The 23332-nt window shown below is 38.9% G+C and overlaps 1 protein-coding gene across 3 annotated transcripts in view; it reads left to right on the forward strand.

The window, feature by feature from the left end:
- The window catches only part of tle2b (TLE family member 2, transcriptional corepressor b), a 60468-nt gene that overhangs the window by 17023 nt on the left and 20113 nt on the right, over positions 1-23332 (forward strand). For all 3 annotated transcript variants that reach the window (XM_087783758.1, XM_087783761.1, XM_087783759.1), the window contains exons 4-5: positions 9444-9488; positions 21438-21500. In XM_087783758.1, coding sequence (XP_087639884.1) covers positions 9444-9488; positions 21438-21500 — 108 coding nt within the window. The remainder of the gene's footprint in view (positions 1-9443; positions 9489-21437; positions 21501-23332) is intronic.

The following is a 23332-nucleotide window of genomic DNA, read 5'->3' on the forward strand; positions in this document are numbered from 1 at the left end:
CCTGGTTCTTCTGCGGGGGTGAACAGAAGGTGAAGGTTTGTGTTGAACTCAGAACAGGGAGAGGGATGTGAAGATATAAAACGTTACTTTACTGGCGTTCTTAAGATCTCCTTCACACTCACAACTGAATAATTTAATCTTCTGACACAAACGTATGAGTCAAATGTGGAGTGACTAGTACTTTGAATATGATTGGATAATGACATGCCAATCAAACACAACTGTCCCGCCCCTCCCTACCTCAGTCCAACTACGTTTTCATCAACAGAATAGTCGGATTTATGCAAAACGTGTTGAAGCTGTCAGTTGTATTGATTGACAGTTACAATAAAAACGGAAAAAAAGAAGCATGTTGTTCACTTGCATGTTCGCTTTCAAGAAGTCAGACATGTAAGTCTAACTTTTATTTTCATATTATCTTGTTATTGTTTGTACTGACTTGTGTAGAAAACGCTAGTGTTTATCTGCTGTAATACGACGTGAATCTGAAGTTCTTTATTTTAAATGTCATCATATCAAATATATTTCTTTCCGCTCATCGCTTAGCAAAAAATAATATACTTTTATTTTTAATTTGATTATAATTATGGTTGATTATAAGTATAGTATTTATACTTGGGTATATGTACTCATCATGTACTAAAAGTATACTAATTTGATACTTCCTCAGACTAAATTGGAACATATTAGGGTTTACACAACATTCAAGTATACTCTTATATTCTACCAGTGTACTAGGTGTAAACTCTAAGTCTACAGTGCACAAAAGTATTCTCAACAATACTACCAATATATTAGGTATATATTTAAGTACATATTTTGGTTTATTGTACTATACTTCAGTGGGTGAAGTATACTTCTCTAAACCCCAGTAAACTCACTGTAAATTGTGCTACATTTAAATAAGTCAAACAGGAGGGGAACCTAAATTTTTCACTTCTACTCATTAATTACTCATTTAAGCAACAATATGTAACATTTGACCAATTATTTTTCTGTAATGTTGGTTTAAATTTGAATGCTCAACACTACGTAACTGGGGGAGTTTGTGTCACATGTAGGTTTTTATATAAACTGCTGAGATAATTTTTGTCTTAACCAGGAAGATAAAACAAGAAGCCAACACAAACCTTTAGTGACCACTGAGCCACCATTAGTCCCCTGTAGATCCTGGACGTACATGAAGATGTACAAAAGATGAATCAAACACAAGACAGACAAGGACACGGTCGTGTTTGAGCCGATTTGCGTCTTTGATTCTGGGCCCGTCTATTGTTTCACAAAAAATGAACGGTTCAATATGTGTATCCAAATATCAAAACCAAAAGTCTGTTTTCTGTCACCCATCAGCCTCTCCCATAATCCTTTGCACAGTTTAGTTGTGGATCATCACAATGATTCAGTTGCTTAATAAAAGTATTTTACTTGAAGTACGTTTCAGAAAATATACTTGATAATAAGTAAATCATTACACACTTTAGTAAGTATAGTACGTAAAAAGTAAACTTCAAAAATACTTGTAACTGTACTCGTAGATAGTACACTTGATAGTATACTTGTTTTTGCTACAATACTGGAATAATTGCCAAACTAACTAGTGATAAAGGTGTGAAGGTGTGCTGATAAAAATGACTTGAAACTATGATCATATTGGTTGTTTAGATATTTTTCTTATCTGAATCAACCATAAGGAAAGAATAGAGAATCAATGAGATGCAGTTCTGGAGGCGTAGCTTTGTGGGAGATTCTGAAGAAAAGGATCTTTAAAAACAAAAGATCAATCAATTTCTATCAATTTATTTTAATCCACTTGTTTGGTGTCTCAGGAGATAAAAGTCCCAGACGGTCAACTGGATACGACCCTTTCTTCCGCCCCCTTTAGATGATGGAGGGAACATAGATTTACTACAACAGAGGCTCACAATGATATTTATTTCCTGATATTTCCAGGGATTGTTTTGTGTCCCATTTAACGTACGAGTGTATAGCCATGTCTGTTCAGCAGCGACACCACAGAACGCTGACACACACACACAGGGTGGGGATCGTTTTCGTGTCGGATGGGTCGCGGAGTGAAAACACTTCTTCAAATATAGGGTGAGGAAATTGAAGGGAAGGCTTAAATTAAAGATGCATTTCTCAAATGAAAGGGTTCAGAGGGAAGAAGAAGAAGGGAGCCACTACAGAGGGGAAGAGATGGAGCGTGGGTAATAAGAGATCGAGACAGAGATCTTATTCAGAGATGGTGTTAAAGGACGAGTGGAAAAACCACACTGGGACTTCGCTGGCGATGAAATTAAGATGTTAAATGAAATTAGGAGGGAAAGATGAGGGGAAAGCATGGATGTGAAGCCGGCAGATAAAGAGATGTGTTTGTGCGGTGGGTGTGAAGTGAAAGCAGAGACAGATAGAGAGGAGGACATGCACAGACACGTAAATAATGTGAAGTAACAATGGACTGGCTGCGCCCACAGAGGAGATAACCCAGAAGGCTATATTTAGATGGTTAGGCCTGTCATCCACACTGAAGCTTCTTTCCACAGACCGGGGCGCCGCTCACCACACTCACGGCTTCTTGCATTACCATTCATCACTTTTAAGCTCTTTAAATATGACAGCCAGGGGTTGCAAAGTGGGGAAATAGTTACACAAGATGATACCAGGGCTGATGCATGTGGATTTTTACGAGGGCTTCGGGGCTTTATCACCCGACGCCGCGCAAGAATTGATGTTTGTTTCTCAGTTAGGTGGCAATATTTTCATTTAATCATGTCCGATCCGGTGTTTTACACATTATCTCCGCACCGCCGGAAGCTTTCAACTTGCTTATTGACTCGCTGGGGCTGCGACGCCGTGGCATTACGGAGAGGAAATGGGAAATGGCAAATGTGGGAGGGCTGAACGGAATTTACTAGTCTTGACTCTCAATCAGGAATATATCTTTTTTTAGGATTTATGAAATTTTGCAGTGCCATGTGTAAATCCAAATTGTAGTATAAAGGCTGGAGACCTTTTCTTGAGATGGAATAATGTACGTATATAATGCAAATATATATACACAATCAACCGCTGGAAACAACAGAATAGAGGGGTCAACAATGAAATGACAAAATGTCCAGGAAATCCACTTCCTTTCTAAGATGCAGTAAGTCATCATGACGATGTTCTGAACTTATTACTTTATAAAAGTCTCCCCCGTCTGAAATTTCTGCGAACAAGAGGTTACGAGAGTGGAGTCCATTATGACGTAATAATGGGTTTTCGCTCTTTTTGCAGCAGCGAAGAATGACCCACTTATTTCTTTATACACAAATGACTTGGAGGTGACGATTTCCAGGATTGATGATGCACAGTGATTAACCTCCATGCTTTACCAATCACAGCAGAGTGGGTGTGGTTATGGTAAACAAGATTTAATCTCAAGAAAAACAGATTATTTCTAGTGGTTTAAGCACATTTTCTAATGTAAATATTTAAATGAAAAGAGAGTTTTGTACAAACAGACACATATGATACAATAGAGTTTATTTAAGACACACTTAAATCAACACATTAGTTGAACTTTACGCAGAATGAAAAGTAAAGAAAGGAACCATTAGAAAAATGAAGGTATTTGTAAGAAAGAAACATCTCCAACCAAACAGTGGATCAAGTTCTTTCCAAACATCTGTCTTGATTAATATTCCATATGAAGTCAGGACAAGAGGATGTGAAGTTGGAAGTTTATGAATATTGACAAAATAAAGACGGAATAATTGAAGACAGCATGTGAGCAATTTAGTTAAAAAAAAGAAGAAAATACAGATAACTAAAGAAAGGTTAATGTTGGTAAATGTTTTCCCTTCTCTTGTTGATTCGGACCAAAGTTCTATGAGCTTTTATGACAATCTTACCTGTCATAAAAATCACTAAAAATCTTAATAAAAAATACTTTTATTTGCCTTAAAAATCTCAGAGGAACAACTGAAGCCGAGAAGTTTACAGATGTCAGTTGATGGTAAAAGAAAAACGACCAATAAGGTTCATGTGGGATGAAGATGGTAAAAATAAAAAAGTTTAAATATAAGAAGGATTTATGGGTTCCTGCAAGTATTATTATTTTGTACATTTCATTTCCTAAAAAAACAATTTTTCCGTCGTCTTGTCAGTTGTTTTTTTTTAGCTCACGTTGAACTTTAGTAACCAGGTGTGTGTGTGTTTGTCTGAGCACATAAACCTCAGGCAAGTCGACGAGTGTGTGTCTGGCCAAGGATGCGTGAGTATTGATGATGTTGTGAGCACATACAAATGTGTGTGTTGCTGCCAGCCTCCTCCTCGTCCTCCGTCAGTGTGATGGAGACTGACAAACCTTCTCCTCAGCAATATCACAGTCCCAGGCTGCTCCACGAAGACTGGGCCGAGCGACTGAGAGCAATGAGAGAGAGAGAGAGCGGTGAAGTATTTAAGGGAATTGGGGCGAGAGACGTGAGACGTTATGACAAAGAGCGAGACTGGAAGACCACAGGGATGGAGGGCAAAATGACAAACAAGTGGCGGATGTGTTCGGTGATTCGAGTTAAAAATGGAACGAAGGTGGACGGATGACGTGGAATAACAGGAGTCGCGTTAAATATGCACCAGGAAGGAGCTTCTTGCTCGTCGCTAAGTGTTCTCGGATTAAATATTTGAAGACCAGTCATATTCAGAGGCAGGGATTGAGTCATCGTGGAAGTGGACCATCTTCCCTCGCAACACAGTGTCACCGTCGCATCTGTACGACACCAACGCGGTCGTTCAGGTGTTGTTTTGGGTGATGGATCTGGTTGTCACTCGCTGATACCCTGACGGACCTCTGATGCCTGTTAACATTCTGCCAGTAGATAAAAATATCACCCTGGAGAGATGAGCCACCGATCCGTCAGAATATTAAGCTGCTGTTATGCACAAGCGAGGGCAGAGTTTTGCAAATATTAACAGTGATTGCCTTCATAGTATCCGTGTTCAAGGTTGTCTTTATAAATCAGAGCACAAGCAGCTACAAGACGCCGCTCGTATTCCACATCAGAATTAACTTCTTTTTCTTTCGTGATCATTTGAAAGAAAAAAAAACCCAGAATGGTTTGACTTCTTTAATCATGGAAGTTTTTTTATTTTCGATAATATTTTTAGGTAGAAAAAATCAGTTTAAGATCAAATAATTCCTTCAATTCTTGAGCTGCAGCTGTCGTACTTATAATTTATAATAGTTATTTTATGGTTAATATTATAATTAATGGTTTATAAAATATAATAATTCAATTTTTTTGTTGACAATTAATGTCTTTGTTTCATTTAAACGTCTGGACGCCAGATGGCAGCATTCATTACGTCCTACGCAGCTAAAGGAACAATGTATTCCCGGAAGGTACCGTCAATGACTGAGGACGAGAGGATACAGTCAACACAACATCAGCTTTAAAGCTGATGTTCGGACATATTTTGGTTTAAAACAAATGAAATCAGTTACGACTTCGTCAAAAGTCATGTGGTCTGTACATTTTGCAACACCAGAGATACAGCAACACAAGTACACGGACAATACTACAAATATATCCTCAATACTACAGTATCACAATATATCGTATTATTTCCCTTTTGTCCTGATATGTATTGTATTGCAAGATTCTTACCAATACACACCAGAAATTCAACGAAAGTACTCTTGATTGGATTAAAATATTTTTGATTAGTTAAAGAACAATTATGAGTACAATATAATATCGCGTACAGTTACTATGATGCAGTCGGTCCTGGTGTCGTTCACAGCAGAGGACGTCAGAAGGATTCTTTTGTGAGTAAATGGTTGTTTTTCTTGATGAATGAGACTCTTGCCTCCAGCAGAGAAAAAAAAAAGCAGTTTTCTGATAAAGGAGCAGTTCAATTTGCATGTCAGCACAAAACTGTTGGTTCTCCCTCTAAAATAGTTTGGCTCACTTATGTTTTAATTAAAACATTTTCACGGCGAGCAGGTAGCAGCGAGTGCACACACGAGAGCTCTGCAGCTGAAACCACTGCGGATGTTTCAAGTGAGCTCAGACTCCCACAGAGCTTTTTGCTGATCAGCAGGCGAAAATAACACATCGTCACTTCGCCGCTGTCGAGCAAACACCCACAGGGCGACTGATCACTTGTGTGTTTTCGCTTCCTTTAAATTAAACTTGTTTTTTTGTTCTCGTGTGAAATTAAGTGCTTGTTTGAAGTTAAATTTGCAACATATTTTCTCGCTTTGAAGGAAGGGTGAGGGTCGATGCTTTTACTTAAAACAAAAGTCGGAGCTTTGAAAATGTAATTATTTATCATTCAAATTAGAAAAGTATTCAGACCTCCACCCACTTTTACAATAACATAGTGTTTTTTAGTCACTTTTATAAAAATGATTCAATTGCCTTTTTTAGCATTTTAAATATTTCACTGCTATGTACTCAATGAGACAGCAGGTGGCCGTAGTGTTACAGTAACTGCACAGCTAACTGCATAAAATGGTGATTCATCCTAAAAGTATTTGTGGATCCAGATGGTTATTTGGAACACTGTAAAGTGTTGTACTTTCTAACCTCTTTTTGAAGTTATTACTTCATAAAGTTCTCCCTTGTCTGAAATCTCGGCAAACGAGAGGTTACGAGAGCGGATACCATTATGATGTAATAATGGCTTCATTATGTCAGGGATTGATGACAAGCAGTGACAACCCTCGATGTTTGACCAATCACAGCAGAGTGGGTGTGGTTATGGTAAACAGGATTTAATCTCCAAAATGTGTTTTCAGTGGGCGGGGCTTAAGCACATTTTCTAATGTAAATATTTCAATGAAAAGAGAGTTTTGTACAAACAGACACTGATGATACAATAGAGTCCAACATATATTTAAGACACACTTACATCAACACATTAGAACTAAAAACTTGTATCGCATGCAATTATGCATCAACAGTAACTTCAATTATAACTTAATACAAGAGCAGAGTTTCCTTTAAATCCATGAAGACATTGTTTGATTGAAAAGAGAGATTCTCTGCTGACGTCTTGTGGGATTTGACTTCACATGTTGCTTTCAAGTACTTGCCAGGAAAACCGCTCTTACTGAAAAGTGAATGTCGCCGGAGACGAGCGAGCGAGTAGAAACGAGCAGTTATGACAGAAGTAGAAAGATTGAGGGAGAGAGGGATGACGGAGGTAGAGATGGGTAGAAGCAACAAGAAAAAAAGACAACTTCTTGAGAAGAAAGCTCTCACCGTCTCGTCATCTGTGAAGTCTCGTGTCAAACATGTATGTCGTTCCTACATCTGCAAAGTCAATTATTTTTTAAAACACGTGTCCTTTCGTGTGTTTTCATTTGGAAAATGGAGAATTCCTAAATGACGGAAATCAAAGGCGGTTAAAGCAGAGAAGAGAGCACTTGAAAAAAACACCAGAAATGACAAACATACCCGCTGAGGCAGTCGAGTGGAAAATGGAAACGGAAAGTGAATGTATGGAAAATAATAGCGAGAGCCGGACGAATGATAGCAGAAAAGTGGACATGAAATTGAAGATGCTTCTGTATGTATAAGCGTGCTGGAAACAAGATGAATGGATGCAGATAAAAGAGAAAAAGTTGATTGACGGGTCAAGAAAATGTTTTAGACATATGACAAGTGAAATTCTTTTCTGTCCTTCTTATAGTGATTCAAATGAGCTTCATATAAGTGAAAATAAATCTTCCTAATCAAGCTAAAGTAAACAAAACAAATAACAATTTTAATATGAAAGTCGAAATGAATAAATAGATAAATAGTGAAAAAAAATCCTGTTAAATTGTTGGATTTATTTGCTGATATAAACATTGTGTCTCATTGATACGTCGAGTGATTTTTCTCTTATATTTTATAACCTGATCTGTCATGAGAGTGTGAGCAGTTTTCCTTCCCGTTGTTCATTAAATACTTAATTTAATTGAATGTTCAATTAAAAATATTTTGAACTACTACAAAACAAAACATACAAATATAGAGAAAAAAACTGCACTCTCTAATATGTACTTTTTACAACAGAAATATCTCACTTTTTTCTTTCCTAAATTTATATTTTCTCACACCTTAAAGACAAAATAAAGGATTTTTCATTTATCATCTTGACCTATCAGGGGGCTCGATTTCCAAGCTAATCTCCATATTCAAATATTTAAAACTTTCTCTGAGAAACTAGAAACAAACAACATTCAAGACACAGGTTATTTTCTGCTGCTTGAATAACTATTCAAATCGTGTCTGTGTTGAGCAGTGCACTGACGCAGGATTCACGCTTTTTTTATTCGGCCGACAACACCAAACATGTGAACACGTACAGGTTACTGATGTGTCCGGCAAGACAGGAAACAGAGCAGTGACTGAAGGAGCGTGAAAGAACACTGACAGACTGACATCTCTGAACGATGGAGCAGCCAGGATCACCGAGGAAAAGAGAGGGAGTAAATTGAGAGAGAGATAGAGAGAGAGAGAGGTATCTCTCATCTCAGAGGTTTGCTGATCCAGGAGCAGCTGCCTCTCTCATCACGACAACAAGACAACAATCCATTATTGATGCACCGACAGAGAACAACACATTTCCTACCTTCAGATCCGCAGGTGGTTTGGCTCGTGGACAGCATGGTGGCGTCATCCTGGCTTTATTGTTTTTAATGCACAATTGTGTTTCTTGTTGTTCTGTGCAGGAACATTGTTTCTGTCGACTCATCTTGCCAGACTCCACCGCAGGAGGATTGTGGCTCAACACATTGTTTTTTTAATGTCTAATGTGGCCGTTTTTCTTAAGGAGGTCGCTAAGAAAAATGTCGGAAATTTGTCAAAATTTCATACATATTTTTTTGTGATATTTTTAAGTTTTCAATTAAATGAAAATTAATTAAATGTGATTTTCCCCGGAAAAGTACAGAATGAAACACTGTAGAGGGCTGAGTATGTACAGTATAGAACTGAAGGTTTATATTCAAAGTGTTCTTTGAGTCTTTTACAGATTTCTAGTCCTGTTGACCTGTTGACTCTCTGAAATGGTTTAAGTGAAGAGTGATTAGATTAACAGACGGATTATGTGTCTTCAATCGAGTACTAATGCCTTTGTTGCTCTACGTTCCTTAAAACAGATTCAAACATTTAACCCTTGTTCCTACAATTTTCTGTTTAATTGGTTTGTAATGAGACAAATTAATCCATGTTGAACCTTCAACTGTATGTAGGTGCCAGATGGAGAACAACAGTCTGCATCCGAGTTCTCTTTACAGTCCCAAAATAAACTTCAGGTTAATGGTGCTAAATATTTGGAAGGCAGACTTTGGTTTGAAGAATTTCTTGCCTTTTTTCAGTTTTGGAGTTTATGCATATGGATGTGTTTTTATTTAAAAGAGCAAGTCTGCTATCATGAAATCTAAAGTGTCTTTTGTGTCTTCACAGTACTACGAAATGTCCTACGGCCTCAACATCGAGATGCACAAACAGGTAAGAGACTGAACTTATTCCTGAAGGAATCGCCTTCATCAAAAGTCAAACTGATTTCCACTGTCTATCACAGTTTTAGTCTCACCGTTGTCAAAAGAAACACTTCATGTATTTTATTTCAGGCAAGATTTTAATAATTAAATGTTTTTTGGCAGAGCTCTTAAATGAAACTCACTCAAGTTAGCCTCTAGCTAAGGCTTCCTCTGTGAGTTCAGCTATCAAGAAACTAAATTGAATTTAAGATTAAAGTCACTCAACAGAACTTGAACTGCTGCAAGAGAATCTCATTTAACCAAAAATTTAAGATTTTTTAAGGTAAAATTACTTTACTTAGAATCACTAGAGCACAATAATCCAGCCAGCTAGAAAATCAAGCCCCGCTTTGTTTATACAACGAGTCCCTTGGATGTGGAAACTTGGAAAGGGAATGAAGACGCACAGTGACAAACCTCAATGTTTGACCAATTACAGCACAGTGGGTGTGGTAGTGTTAAACAAGATTTCATCTCCAGAAAAACAAAGTGTGTTTTTTCAGTGGGCGGGGCTTAAGCACATTTTCTTATGTAAATATTTAAATAAAAAGAGAGTTTTGTACAAACAGACACTGATGATACAATAGAGTCCAACATCTATTTAAGACACTTAAATCAACACGTTAGTTGAAGCTTTTAGTGTTTGTTTACAAGAGCAGAGCTGGATGGACTGATCATCATTATCTTAGTCTGATCAGTCTTTGTCAAAAATACATGTTTTTACCATTGAAAGCAAAAGATTTCCTGCCAGGAAAGGAACATTTTATCAGCGCAGACACAGAGCAAAAAAGAGGCGACTGAAGACAAATGCCGAGAGAATTGTCGGGCAGCAGAGCTGGACTGTCAACGTTTGTCTGGCTGCACCTCTGAGAGGAGAGAGGAGGAGAGAGGAGGAGGAGGAAGATGGCAGAGGAGACAGAGGATGATAAAATGGGAAGAAAATAAGTGAGCCAGTGACAGAGAAGAAGAAAAAGCTACAGTCGGGGCTAAAAGAATAAGAGAGGAGCGGCGGGCGGGGAGAGAGGTAAGTGGCGAGAGAGAGAGGGAGGACGCTGATAAAAGAGTGACAGATGATGAAGACGGAACGAGGAATCCTAATAAAGTAACACAAAAGCGTAGAATTGATCTCGGATAGAAAAGAAGGAAATAGGTGGATTAAAAGTGGGTGAAAAAAGAGACGGAAGCGTGAAAATCTTGAATCATTTTAATGAAAGACTTTTAAAATGTTAGAAGTAAAATGTGGATTCATTTTAAAAGTAAACAGGAAGCTCTGAGGGAGATAAAGACTACAGTGAGAGAGAGAGAGAGAGAGAGAGAGAGAGAGAGAGAGAGATCAAGGCTGTGGGCTCTGATCTGCTGTGAAAATAATGAATCATGAATAGATTTAACAGCATCTGCCCTTATTTCCTCTCCTCCTCTTACCTTCATGTCTGTACCAGCCTCTCTCGCACCTGTCGGCAGGCGCTGGTGTGTTCGCATGAATCGAGCGGCAACAGGCGCTGGTGTGCTAGCATGACTCGAGCGGCAACAGGTGCTGGTGTGTTAGCATGACTCGAGCGGCAACAGGCGCTGGTGTGTTAGCATGACTCGAGCGGCAACAGGCGCTCGTGTGTTCGCATGAATCAAGCGGCAACAGGTGCTGGTGTGTTAGCATGAATCGAGCGGCAACAGGCGCTGGTGTGTTAGAATGAATCGAGCGGCAACAGGCGCTGGTTTGTTCGCATGAATCGAGCGGCAACAGGCGCTGGTGTGTTAGCATGAATCGAGCGGCAACAGGCGCTGGTGTGTTAGCATGACTCGAGCGGCAACAGGCGCTCTGAGACTCCTCAGCCTCCTGCCACTCCACTGGTGTTCCATTAATCATCCTGTCTGTGTTCGCCTGTCGTCCTCGAGCTCGTCTAATCATTTACGGCTATGATTAGGTTTCGCACGTTTTCTCTGGAAAGTCTTTCTTTCTGATACGCCTGTCGAAGGCATCGTTCTTATTTCGAAAACAGTACATGTTGTCTGTCAAACTACGTTAAAAACTGACTCATAATCTGTGTTAATATTTTGCTCTTCTGTACAAATTCAGTTTAATTTAAGAATATTTAAAATAGATGTTTCGTTCACAGGAGCAAAAAAATGACAATGGTGTTTTGACAATACACATTTTTGCAGTAGTGGTTTTAGAAAATATTCACACGGCGATATATCACGATATTCTTTTTCACGATACAGTATTGATATTTGTAAGAACTTCACATTTTTCTTTTTTTTCATACATACTCTTTATGGATTATAGTTCAATAATGTGTGTGTAAAATAAAAAAAAAACTATTTTTTTTAACAATTAATTTAAATAATTTAAAATAAAAAAAAACGTTGTTTGTTCATTTTTCTTTTGCAATTAAACTTCCGACCACTAGAGGGTGGCAGTCATTCTGTTCTGCGCAGCTAGATGGGGCGACATAGCTCAGATGGTAGAGTGGTTGCCTGCAGTCCAAAAGGTTGCAGGTTCAATCCCAGCTCCAGACAAGCTTGTGTCGTTGTGTCCCTGAGCAAGACACTTTACCCTGATTGCTCCTGATGGTGAACTTGGCGCAAGTGTGCAGCCTACTCCCATCAGTGTGTGAATGGCTGAATTTCCCCTCGCGGGACTAATAAGGGTTTCTAAAAAAAAAAAAAAAAAAAAAATGAAGCTTGAAATCCCTCAGTTTATGACTGAGGACGAGAGGATACAGTCGACTCCAGCATAGAGATATACAGTAAATCCTTGTACTGCAGTATTGCAATATATACACCTGTTTGTGATAAGTATTGCCATATTCTTGCCAATCCCTAATGTGCAGTCTTCGGTGTCTTTATTACCTCCGCCAAGGAGGTTTTGTGAAGGTCAGTGGTTTCCCGTCTATTAGCAAAATGGATCTCATTGAAATGATCCGGTGATGTTGAGAATAAGAAACAGATCGTTGAGCTCGTGTCGATCATAAATCTTTCATACGCTAAGAAAAGTATTGAGTCGTACAGATGACATGGAAGCATAAAGGAGTTGGTTTGAGATCATTTGTATTGTCCTGTTGAAGACGTCCCAGGATCCTCCAGAGAGACAGAAAACCAAAGTCTGGGAAATTTTCCTGACCACAGATCGTTAACTAGTTACTTGCTTGTTAGGATAAAACATATTTTTACTCTCAGAAACATGGTTTTCAAGTCATGTTGATGAACTTTCGGATGTTTTCTTTCAAGTGGTTCTTCTTCGGGCGACACCGTCTTCCCGTCTTTCAAGCCTTGTGTGTGTGTGAGTGCGGTGTGTGTGTGTGTGCGAGGCCAGGAAGCGATGTGCGGCGTGATAGTCGCAGTCAGCCGACAGACCACAGAGGACGGAGAAAACTGCCGTCCTTCCCTCTTTCATCCTTTCATTCCACCGGCACACACTAGAAGGCCTGTGTGTGTTCCGACCCGCATGTGTGGATCGCTCCGGATCCGTCCCGTCATGTGTTGGTCTGAGCGCCACTGTAAACAGCAATTCCATTCAGGGCGCAGTTAAGTGGAACATGAAACAACAGCCCTGCAGAAATAACCAGTGGAGACGCAGGAAGCCATTAGAGGGTTAAGACGCCGGCGAGCGATTGTCTTGATTAAAAACGTCTGCTCGTCCTCTCGCCTAACTGGTGTGAGCGTTTTAGCATCTCTGTGTGTGTCTGCAAGGAGGGTGTCGTGTCATTGATCATCGTCCCTGAGAGGAAGAGAATTAGAGGAAAAAAAAGAGAGAGAGAGGAGGTGAGCGATGCCTTCATCTTGAACTCACTGCTGTGCTTCCTAATAGGATCGAGCTTCTCTGCTTCTTCTCTCCTCCCGAGTGTCTTTTGCAATATCAGTTTTATGTCCCCCTCTCATGGAGATCAAGTGCTGTCGGGATCGTCAGAAAAAAAAGCCGGTTTTCCAATCGGAGAATCCACATGAAAGACACCCGGAGTCGTTTTTATGACTGCGGCGTTCCGTCGGGTGATGTCATCAGAAACAAACCTTTGCAAATATTATCGTAGAATAAATGAATTCTCACTATAGTCGGATCAGGTTTGTTCATTCATAGATGTGGACGTTAAGTTTATTGATTAAGAAACACATTATCTTCAAGTGTTATTGTGTATCGTTTTGTTTCCTTCATTAGTGGAGTTAAAGATAATTGTTGTCTTATGTTTATTATAATTGCAAATGTTTGTTTGTATTATTTGTTATATTCATTTCCATCTGTGGCATCACATCATCTTGAGTTCTTTCTCTTTCTTCTGTTTTTCAAGCATTCCAAACGTAATTTAACTGCCTGATAAATTAATGGTAGCTTTTGTTAATACTATAAACAGAAAACAACAATATAAACGGGTAAAATAAATAACCACCACTGTGGTACAATCTTAAACCTATTTTAATACATACCGGTATTTTATTCTAAAAATGAAAAATGGCGATTTAATTCTTTTATTAAATTATGAATTTGGACTTTTACATTTTACTGCTTCAGGAATGCTATACACACAATATTCCAGTGAGCAGAAAAATAAAAATTTAACTTGTGAGATTCAAGATTCAAATGCTTTGGGGATACCCTATATATTATTATTTATTTATGGTATTTTCTTATCGCTGTAGATGTTAAGTAGGTCGAGAAAGTCCTTCAGAGCAGCAACATCTTAATGTCAGAAAAACAATTGTGGTTGTTCATGGTCAGAATATAATCTCTCTCCTGATGATCGACCTCTATAGATACAACGTTTCGGATGTAAATGTGTTACTAGCACTTCATTTTTTATTCTGCTTGTAATCCTGCAATTATTTGGATGTCTTTGCTCTCCGAGTTCAACGAGAAAATGTATTTTATTTAAAGAAGTTTGAGCAGTAGGACTCAGTGAAGGTACGAGTCCCACCAGCTCTTTTGGTTCTTGTTAAAGATGACAAATGAGCTCTTTCCTGCTCGTGCGGGTCAACAAGTGTGTGTTCGTCGTCTCTCATCGGCTCGTATCATGATCTTTCGCTCAGTTATTATTTATGTTGTCGCGCACGAGGGTCACCGAGCTCATTTGTGAATAATGAGGTGAAGAGACGTGGAGTGTGATGTCACTCCTGAGGAACGACTGGGGAAAAAAAAGTGGACAAAAGGAAAGAGGATGTAAAATGTGGGAAGAAGTGATACAATTCCCAGTGAGACAACCTTTTAACATAATGACTTTGTCACACTGGCGGGAAATATCGGCGACTTTATTGGCTTATCGGACTGTTGTGGGTGTTGATCGCGCGCCTGTGACTGGACGACAAGATGAGGATCAATACGAGACAAGCAAGTTGTGTTTGGATCAGGAGCAGTGATGGGTCCTTAGCTGGATCCAAATGAATCAGATTTAATAATAAGTGTCATATCATAACAATATTATCTCAAGATACAGTTTACTTAAGACTATATTGGTGGGAAAAAATAAAAATAAATCAGAATATGGGTGTCACAGGTGGGACCTAGAAGTGTAAGGAGAGAGATCTGGAATTGATATTAAAAACAAAACAAGGATATCAATATGAAAATGGGAAACAAAGAAAATAATTGTGTTAAAAAATCTGCTGATAAAACATTATAAAGTTAAAAAACACAACATAATAGCCTATGTATTTTTGCGTTAGTTCTTTTTAATATGATATTGTTTATGGATTTTTAGACAAGATTATTTTGAAACAACTGTATTTAAGATATATATATATATATATATATATATATTATAAATGATCAAAAACATATTAAAATAATTCAAGAATTACCTTCATATTTTGGAATACTGGTTTCTAATGAGTAGAATTTATTTTTAAAGAAGAATAAATATTATGTATATATATATATATATATATATACACACATTATTTTGACATTGTGTTCATGTAGCATTTGCAGAGACCGAATGTATGACGTTGATTGGCTGGATTTTTTCACCTCCATATGTATTTGATTTTTCTTGTGTAATCCAAAGCTCTTTTTACATCAGGCTCACTGTTAAATGAACATTTTTGTTCTCTTCTCTCTCAAGTGTTTTGTGTGGCGCCGGTGTTTATAATATCTATTTTGTTTTTGCCAAATTTGGAGGATGAACGTGCATGTGTGTGCCTGTACTTTTCTCTCCTTTTTTTTCTCTTCCTCTGTTTCCAGAATAGAAGGGCCATCAATCATAGGCAAGGGGATGAGGGCAGGAGGGATAGAGGGAGGGATGGAGGGAGGGATGGAGGGAGGGAGGGAGGAGGAGCTGGCTCAGTGCCAGGGAGGATGAGATGGCAACCTGCCCAGAGAGGGGGAGAGAGAGAGAGAGGGAGAGAGGGAGGAGAAGAGAGCAAAATAACAAGACAGAGCATGAAAGAGAAGACAGTGGGGGAGGAGGGAGTCTCTGGGAGAGAAGCAGGGCAGAAAGATAGATCAGGAGAGAAAATGAAAGAGAAGGAGGGCATAGAGAGAGGAGGGGAAGAGCAAGAGAGCAAGGCCATGTGTGTCGAGGGAGGACGGAGAGCGAGCGCAGGAGAGCTGGATGCTGATTGGCTTGCGAGGAAAAAGCGGAGAGAGGAGGAGAGTTTCACCTCCGTCAGGTGATTCATTTGTCACTGGCTTCAAATATTCCGCTCAAAGAAGGCGTCGATTGTTAGAGGAGATGAAAAGATGGATCCACTCATCGTCTTTTGTTCATCACTGACGACCAACTCACAGCATCCTTGATGTAATAATTAACATTCCTTGTTAAATGTGTAGAAATGTTTTTTTTTAAATAAGGATAAGGATAGTAAAAGTGTAAAAATATTCTTTAATCCATATTTTCTTAATGGATTTTCCAAATAAAACTATAATACATGAAGCTCTATAAATGATCAAAACATGTCAAAATAATTAAAGAATTACCTGATATTTTGGAATACTGGTTTCTAATGAGTAGAACTTATTTATAAAGAAGAAGAAATATTCTGTAAAGGTCAAGGTTAAAAGGCTTGATAAAAATATATATCTATACTTATTTTAACATTTAGGAAAGTGCAGACAATTATACATTGTACATTGAATATTATACATACAATATTTCATACATACAATATATTATACATACAATATATCATGCGTATATTATATATTACTGTATACATACAATATTTAAAAAAATAAATGTTTCACCGAAACAAAGAACTGCTAATATTAAATATAAAACATATACTACATATATATATATACATATACTGTAGAAAGTTTTTTTTTCCTTTATTCTCATTTTAATTTTTTCTAAAGAAAAATAGTGACGAAGTATTTAAGCAATCCTGATTATGAAATGTGTTGTTAGGACCAGATTGAGGCCCAAAAAAGCCCCATGTGGCTCCTGCACACATGTACGTTTCATAAATCTGGTTCATAAATGACGAGGACGAGCAGCGATGGCGGCTCATGTTGAAAGTATCCAGTGTCTGCACAGCAGACCTGGACTCACTCTCGCTCACACAGACGCTCCACGAGTCCCTGGGCGACGCTGGCTCGCTCGGTCGTGTTGGACTCTGGCGTCGGCTGGCACCGGCTGAGACTCTCTGGGCATTGTTTCCTACCTATCGTGCCAGAGTGAAGCTGTGCTCGTCACATTCGGGGAAATGAACACATGATGCTCGCTGTGATGCTGGAAGGAACCAAAACAATGATGGTCTGTCAGACGAGGAGACGTGAACGGTGACAGTGACGGGAGGAACGAACATGGCTGACTTGTATTGTATGTGAAAAATGTACACTCCCTTAGCATGACTATCTAATTCTATGACATTTATTTTTTAATTTAAATGATCTAGGAGACAAAATAACACTTCCTAGGAGGCCAAATTATGTTGTTAGGGGCCGTCAAACCAAATAAGACAATAGATGTGAAAAATGACCCTTAATATGATTGGAAAAACCTGGGAATTATTGAATTATTTCATCAACATTTTTTATTTTATATCTGTGTAACCATACCGTGAAGGGATGAGGTATGAAACTATTTTGTGGTTTCCATTTATTTTATGGCGTTTTTTGTTTTTTTTCTACTCTCCCGACCTTGGTCACAAGATTCCTTAAAGTACAATAAAGCTTTCTGTATCCAAGAGAAGTGGAAAGACCTGCAACCTTTTTACCCCAATTTATTTGAGCCATCACACCCTTTGGTTCAGTATCAACCCATGAGCACAGGACTGTTGACAACCCTTGTGTAAAAATCCATCAATAAATGAAGGGTCATAAATGATCATTTAATATATACTGGTGGTCTTAGAAGATGGTTATTAAGTGAGATGTTATAATCAATTGTAAAATCTATTTGAGTATCTGGCATCATAAGTTGTTTTTTGTCGTCAGCACTACCTGCATATACACCAATACTACACTCTCAACAAGATACATTTGAGCTCTGATCTGAGGCCAGTGATGATGATCAGTTCATCTCACTTAAAGATCACTTTCTTACTTCTCTCACTTTGGCAGCTTCTCAGCTCGTTCCTTAACGGCTTCACAGAAGTCTTGGTTTATGTATATCTCAGTGCCCTTTAATTCCTTGGCAGAAGAAAGAGCTCTCTGTCTTTACCACCAAGGAGATGGAAAACTATTTTTCTTGGCCTTCCACTCTCCTGGTACTGACCAAGTCTCTGGGCTCGATTTTTGTTCAGAGCCCAAGTCTTTAAAAAGCATTTGTCGCACCTTTTTCTCTCATTTAGACAATTTCTCTCTTTTCTTTCCAGCACTTCTGTCGACTAAGATCTTTTAATGTGGTCCACTTTGGTGATCTTTTCACTCCATCCCTGCTTGGAAGTCGTCATGGTTGCCGAGCTGTTCTTTAGCTCCAGTGCATCTGTGATAATACCATCTGATATTTTGTTAGATCCACCCATGATCAGCCGAGCATTTGAAGTTGTCGTGCTGCTGCAGTAACACGTCCTCGGACGTTGATGAAAGTTGAAAATGCTGATGGTTTGTTTGTCAGAGTCCTGGTAGGCCCGTCAATTCTTGCAGAACCAACGAGTTAATAATGGATGAGATCTGGTCCACAGCGTTGAAACACGGTATACAGTAAATCAGTGGCGACTGGCCCAAAGGGGGCGCTGGCCCCGTCCTCCCGCTGACCTGCCTGTGTTCATCGATTCTTTAGCTTTATTTATTCCTATAAAGTGTGAAAATGATCACCAAAAGTGATGTTGTCGTATGTTTGTAGAAGTTTTCTTACTGATAAACTATGTTTGCATTGATTCACGTTCTGATTATAATCTTGGTTTGTGTCGTCATTCGTCATATCCGGTCTATCTGGGGTCGATTTTTGACGAGTTCTTCAGCGACGTCACGTTTCCGTAGCTCAGCCAATCAAACATGCTGCAAAAGTAACAGAGAAGCGTTGACTCTAAAAGGATTTTGCGGCTCTGAAAAAAGCAAACTTGATAGTTTCCATACGCATGTTGTTAGCTTGGTTAGCCTACTACTAGTGCACATCCTTTCTGGACTTCGAGGATGCAGAGTTTCGCCGCTCTGGATATTTTAGTTTTTTTATTAGTTAGTTAGTTGAATTTCTTTTGTATAATTGTTTTTTAATGCCTTTGTGTCTTTTTGTTATAAGTGGCTCTATAACTCTCTGGTGTCTGTTTTTCTTAATCATTTGGTTTACTCTGAACAATGTATGTCATCAATAATTCAAACTTTCACTTTCTATCTGAACAAAGAGCATAATTAACATTATTATAAACCATTAGCAAAGCAAGGGTTGATATCTACACCAAGTTAATATTGTCTAAATTTAGACCTGGTTTATATTGTTTCTTTCATTGATCAGATCAATGTTTTGTGACAAAGATCTGCACCTAGAATATTGTCAACACTGGTATGAATGAAAAGCAACTGCTATATTAGATATTTTCTCTCTTCTTTTGATGTTAAATGAAAACAGCCACATATGGCCCTTGGGCGAGCATTAAATTATCATCTGTTGAGATCCTTATGTTGTCTGGTTTGCTCTTTTATAGTCCATTCACGTCTTTTTTCTCTCTGGATGCCATGAGCACCGGAAAGTACTCCTCGTACGAGTGACGCCCACGACAATGTTACCAGCATCGTAGGAAGAAACGGATCATGAAACCACAATGCATGAGTATTTGAAGGATGTTTTCAGAGGTTTCTTTGTTCCTGCTTATGTTCTGTGTTCCCGTCTTACCTTTCCCGCGATCCCGGGCCCCATCATTATCGGCTCCTGTGATCATATAAATGTCTCTCGGTCGTGATTATCATCCTGTCAGAGACGTGACAGGACGACGCTGGTGCTGACAGCCGGTGTGTTTCCATGTTTGCACACGTCCCTCTGGGTTTGATCAGCTGAGGATCTCCTTCCTTTTTGTATCCGTCACAAGTTCTCTTCCTTTTTTCCGCTGGTGACGTAACTCGTGTTTCGCTCCGGGTTAGATGGTGAGAAAGATTGAGGCAATATTTAGTTTTTTCCTATTTCACATACCTCAAGATTTTGTTGAATTCTGGTCGAAAAAATGACTTAAAAAAAATCAAAACTCTTATTTAAGGAAAGGATTGTAGCTGTACATGTTGTGTGACAATAACAATGTCATAATACATTTTAATCTTGAAATATTTCACTCTAAAACACATGACAAACTCAAGCGCTGGGGGCCAAATCAAGCCCACCGTCTCATTTTACATGGCCATCTAAATGGTTAATTTTAAGATTTTGCTTAAAGGTAAAGAAAATGTTTTCTGGAGATAGAATCTTGTTTACCATTACCACGGAATCCCTGCTGATTGGTGAAACAAAGGGGTTTGTCTTGGAATTGTCATCCTCCAAGGGACTCAATGTATAAACAAAGCGGTTGTGATTACAGCTGGCCGGAGGAGGAGTAGAGACATTATTTCAACATAAAGGTCTCCGCTCTCGTAACCTCTCGTTCGCCCAGATTTCAGACGGGGGAGAGCTTTATAAAGTAATAAGTTGAAAACATGGTCGTGATGAGAGACTTCAACATTGTAATTAAATAACTCACCGAGGTCGATTTTCGTCCGTCTCTTTTGTTGTTGACAGAAGGCAGTAAAATGAAAGGTACAAAAGGGTGTTAGTGTAAAACAGGTTCAGGGCGGCTCGCCATGACAAAAAAAGAAAAGAAAATGTAAAAAACGGAGGAAGGAGAAAACAATGCAAAGCGGAGCGATGAGCGAGAGATGGGAGCGAGGGAGATGGGAGGAAGGATGAATAGGGTAATAATGGCTCAGTGTGAGAGCTGTTGTAGAGAAAGAGACGGCTGAGTGAAGAAGAGAACAAAATGAGGCTGAGGGCACTCAGACAGATAGAATTAGACACACAGCAGAGGGAGTGTGTAAGTGTGTGTGTGTGTGTGTGTGCAGAAGAGCGAGTGTGTGCGTATGGTTTTATTAGTGGACTTGCATTGTGTTCTGACTGCTGTATTCTATAGTTGTTTACTTGAGTCGCAGTGTGTATACGGAGGTGAGAGCGTGTGCGTCTTTTATTTGCGGTGTCAGCGTGTGTGTGTACTTGTGTGTGTATTACTGAGAAGGAAAAAAAAATAAGCATTTCATTCTTCTTTACAAGTTTCTGAAAATGGACAGATGTAATGGCCTTGAACACTCTGAACCGTCAGCACCTCTCAGTCGTGAAAAACAGCTTTTGTGCGAGTGTGTGTGTTCAGGAGGGAGAGAGGGTTTGTGGAGTCGAGCTAATTCAGATGTGTGTGTGATCGAACCCGGGATAGCAGCCGGATCCGTCTTCATGTCACCACTTCATGTTGGTCCACGGCCTCATTAGGAAGCTGATGAGAAGCTACGACGACCCGGTGTTCGTCCGCTCGTCCTCCTGCAAGTGATGGCAGGAAATATCCTCATCCGACTGTCCTTCTTCTGTCTCGCTCACAGGCGGAGATCGTGAAGCGTCTCAGCGCCATCTGTGCTCAGATCATCCCCTTCCTCTCTCAAGAGGTGAGTGTCGCTCTGCCACGTACACACTCACACTTGATCATTTCATGAGATCAATGTCAAATACCAATCAAAAAATATATATACAGTATTTACACTACAGTATAAACTCTTCTAGGATCCATTTTTGTCTGCATAAATATCTTTATCCAGGACATACTATTTGAAGTGGTTAAAATGTTTTCCTAAAACTCTATTTATTTTTCTTTCTTTATCTTTCTCTGTTCTAGTCCAACTAAAATCAACCGTTTACGAGATCACTTGTATTAAAATAGCAAGTAAAACTACTTCAGGGGAGAGTCTGAAGAAAGTGGTTAAACATTCTAGTTGTAGCTTACTCTAACTCAGGGGTCCTCTACCTTTTTTGCACTGGGACCAGTTTAATGCAGGCATTATATTCACAAACAGATCTTGATATAACACATTTATCCACTAGTTTACAGGTATTTTTCTTTTAGTAAACGTGCCTTAAACAAGAATCTTAAGGTATAAAGCGACACAAGCTAATGTTACTTTATAGAAAATACAATCTTTATTCCAAACATAATGCATTTTTAAGACTCTAATAATCAATAGAACAAAAATTATATAAATGGATTACCTCTTTTTCTGAACCAGTTTCACCTACCCCACATTAAATACATAAATTGCCTTGATGTTGATGATGTGACAATTCAATTAATTAAACAATTTCCCAAAGGAGACCTCCTGAGGGATCAATAAAGTTTTACCTTACCTTACCTTACCTTACAATGAGCGGGGGCCAAACAGTGGCATCATACCCCGTTATAATTAATTAATAATATTACAAAAATAATAATAATTCAGAAGTTTAAAGTGCAAATGTTTATTCCTTCATCCAGTTCAACAAAAAATGGCTAAGTTTTTCATGGATAACGGAATCAGCATCAACAATTGGCAGCTTCACCTTGTAGTGATTTCAATTGACTCGTGATCATGTGTTTCTAAAAACATTCTCTTGATGAAAAATGCAGTTAATAAGAAACAAAAAATCTGCTCAATGGCTGAAAAGTGTCTGACTTTTGATATTCCTTCTGTAAATTTACTTTTTTTAGTAGTGATTCAATAACGCCTGATTTTATTGGTGCCATTTAAAAGATTTCAAACACAGTTGTGTGAGTAGTTTTCACCTACAACTGTCCCCCTGGTTTCCAAGCTTGGAAAAAGGGGGAAATGATCCATTTCTAGAAGTGGTTGTTGAAGGTGAAGGCCCGAGCGTGTTGATATAAGACAGTAAATCAAAGCCTGAGGCTGACGGGCAGCAGCAGAACTCCCCTGTCAGCTCGGAACAAGAAAGTCGAGCCAGGATTTGCAGCAGGTCAAACCTGGACGAGTGGAAGGATGTTGTTGTTCTTTCTGCTGCGACACTTTCAAATTGGGCAAAGAAGATGTGGATTTATCACGCTTCTGCCGGAGCGGATAAGGTCTCGGTACGACTCGATCAGCAGACAGAAGTACATTTTTATCACCCTGATGAATCTTTCATGAGAGGAAATAAAGGCCAACCCAAGTTAACAACGGTGAAGACAACGAAACAAGGAGCTGCTTCTTCTGGCTCATGTTGTGTTTGAGCCGAGTAGTCCATGAATTCAGATTAGACATCGAAGCTTCAACTTCTCTTGTAAAACGACTGTCAAATCAAAAGAAAGTGATTGTAGAGATGGAGATGGAAGGTTTGGACGAGCAGCTGTTCCAATTTTAATACGTGATACAGTTTCACCCGCATTTTGTTTAATCAAACGATTCATGAAGACGAACCTTTTCACATTTAAGTGGTGCAGAATATTTAATTGAAAGAGATTTTTTTTTGATTA

This window comes from Callionymus lyra, chromosome 2, assembly GCF_982586985.1.
Source record: "Callionymus lyra chromosome 2, fCalLyr1.hap1.1, whole genome shotgun sequence".
Taxonomy (NCBI): domain Eukaryota; kingdom Metazoa; phylum Chordata; class Actinopteri; order Syngnathiformes; family Callionymidae; genus Callionymus; species Callionymus lyra.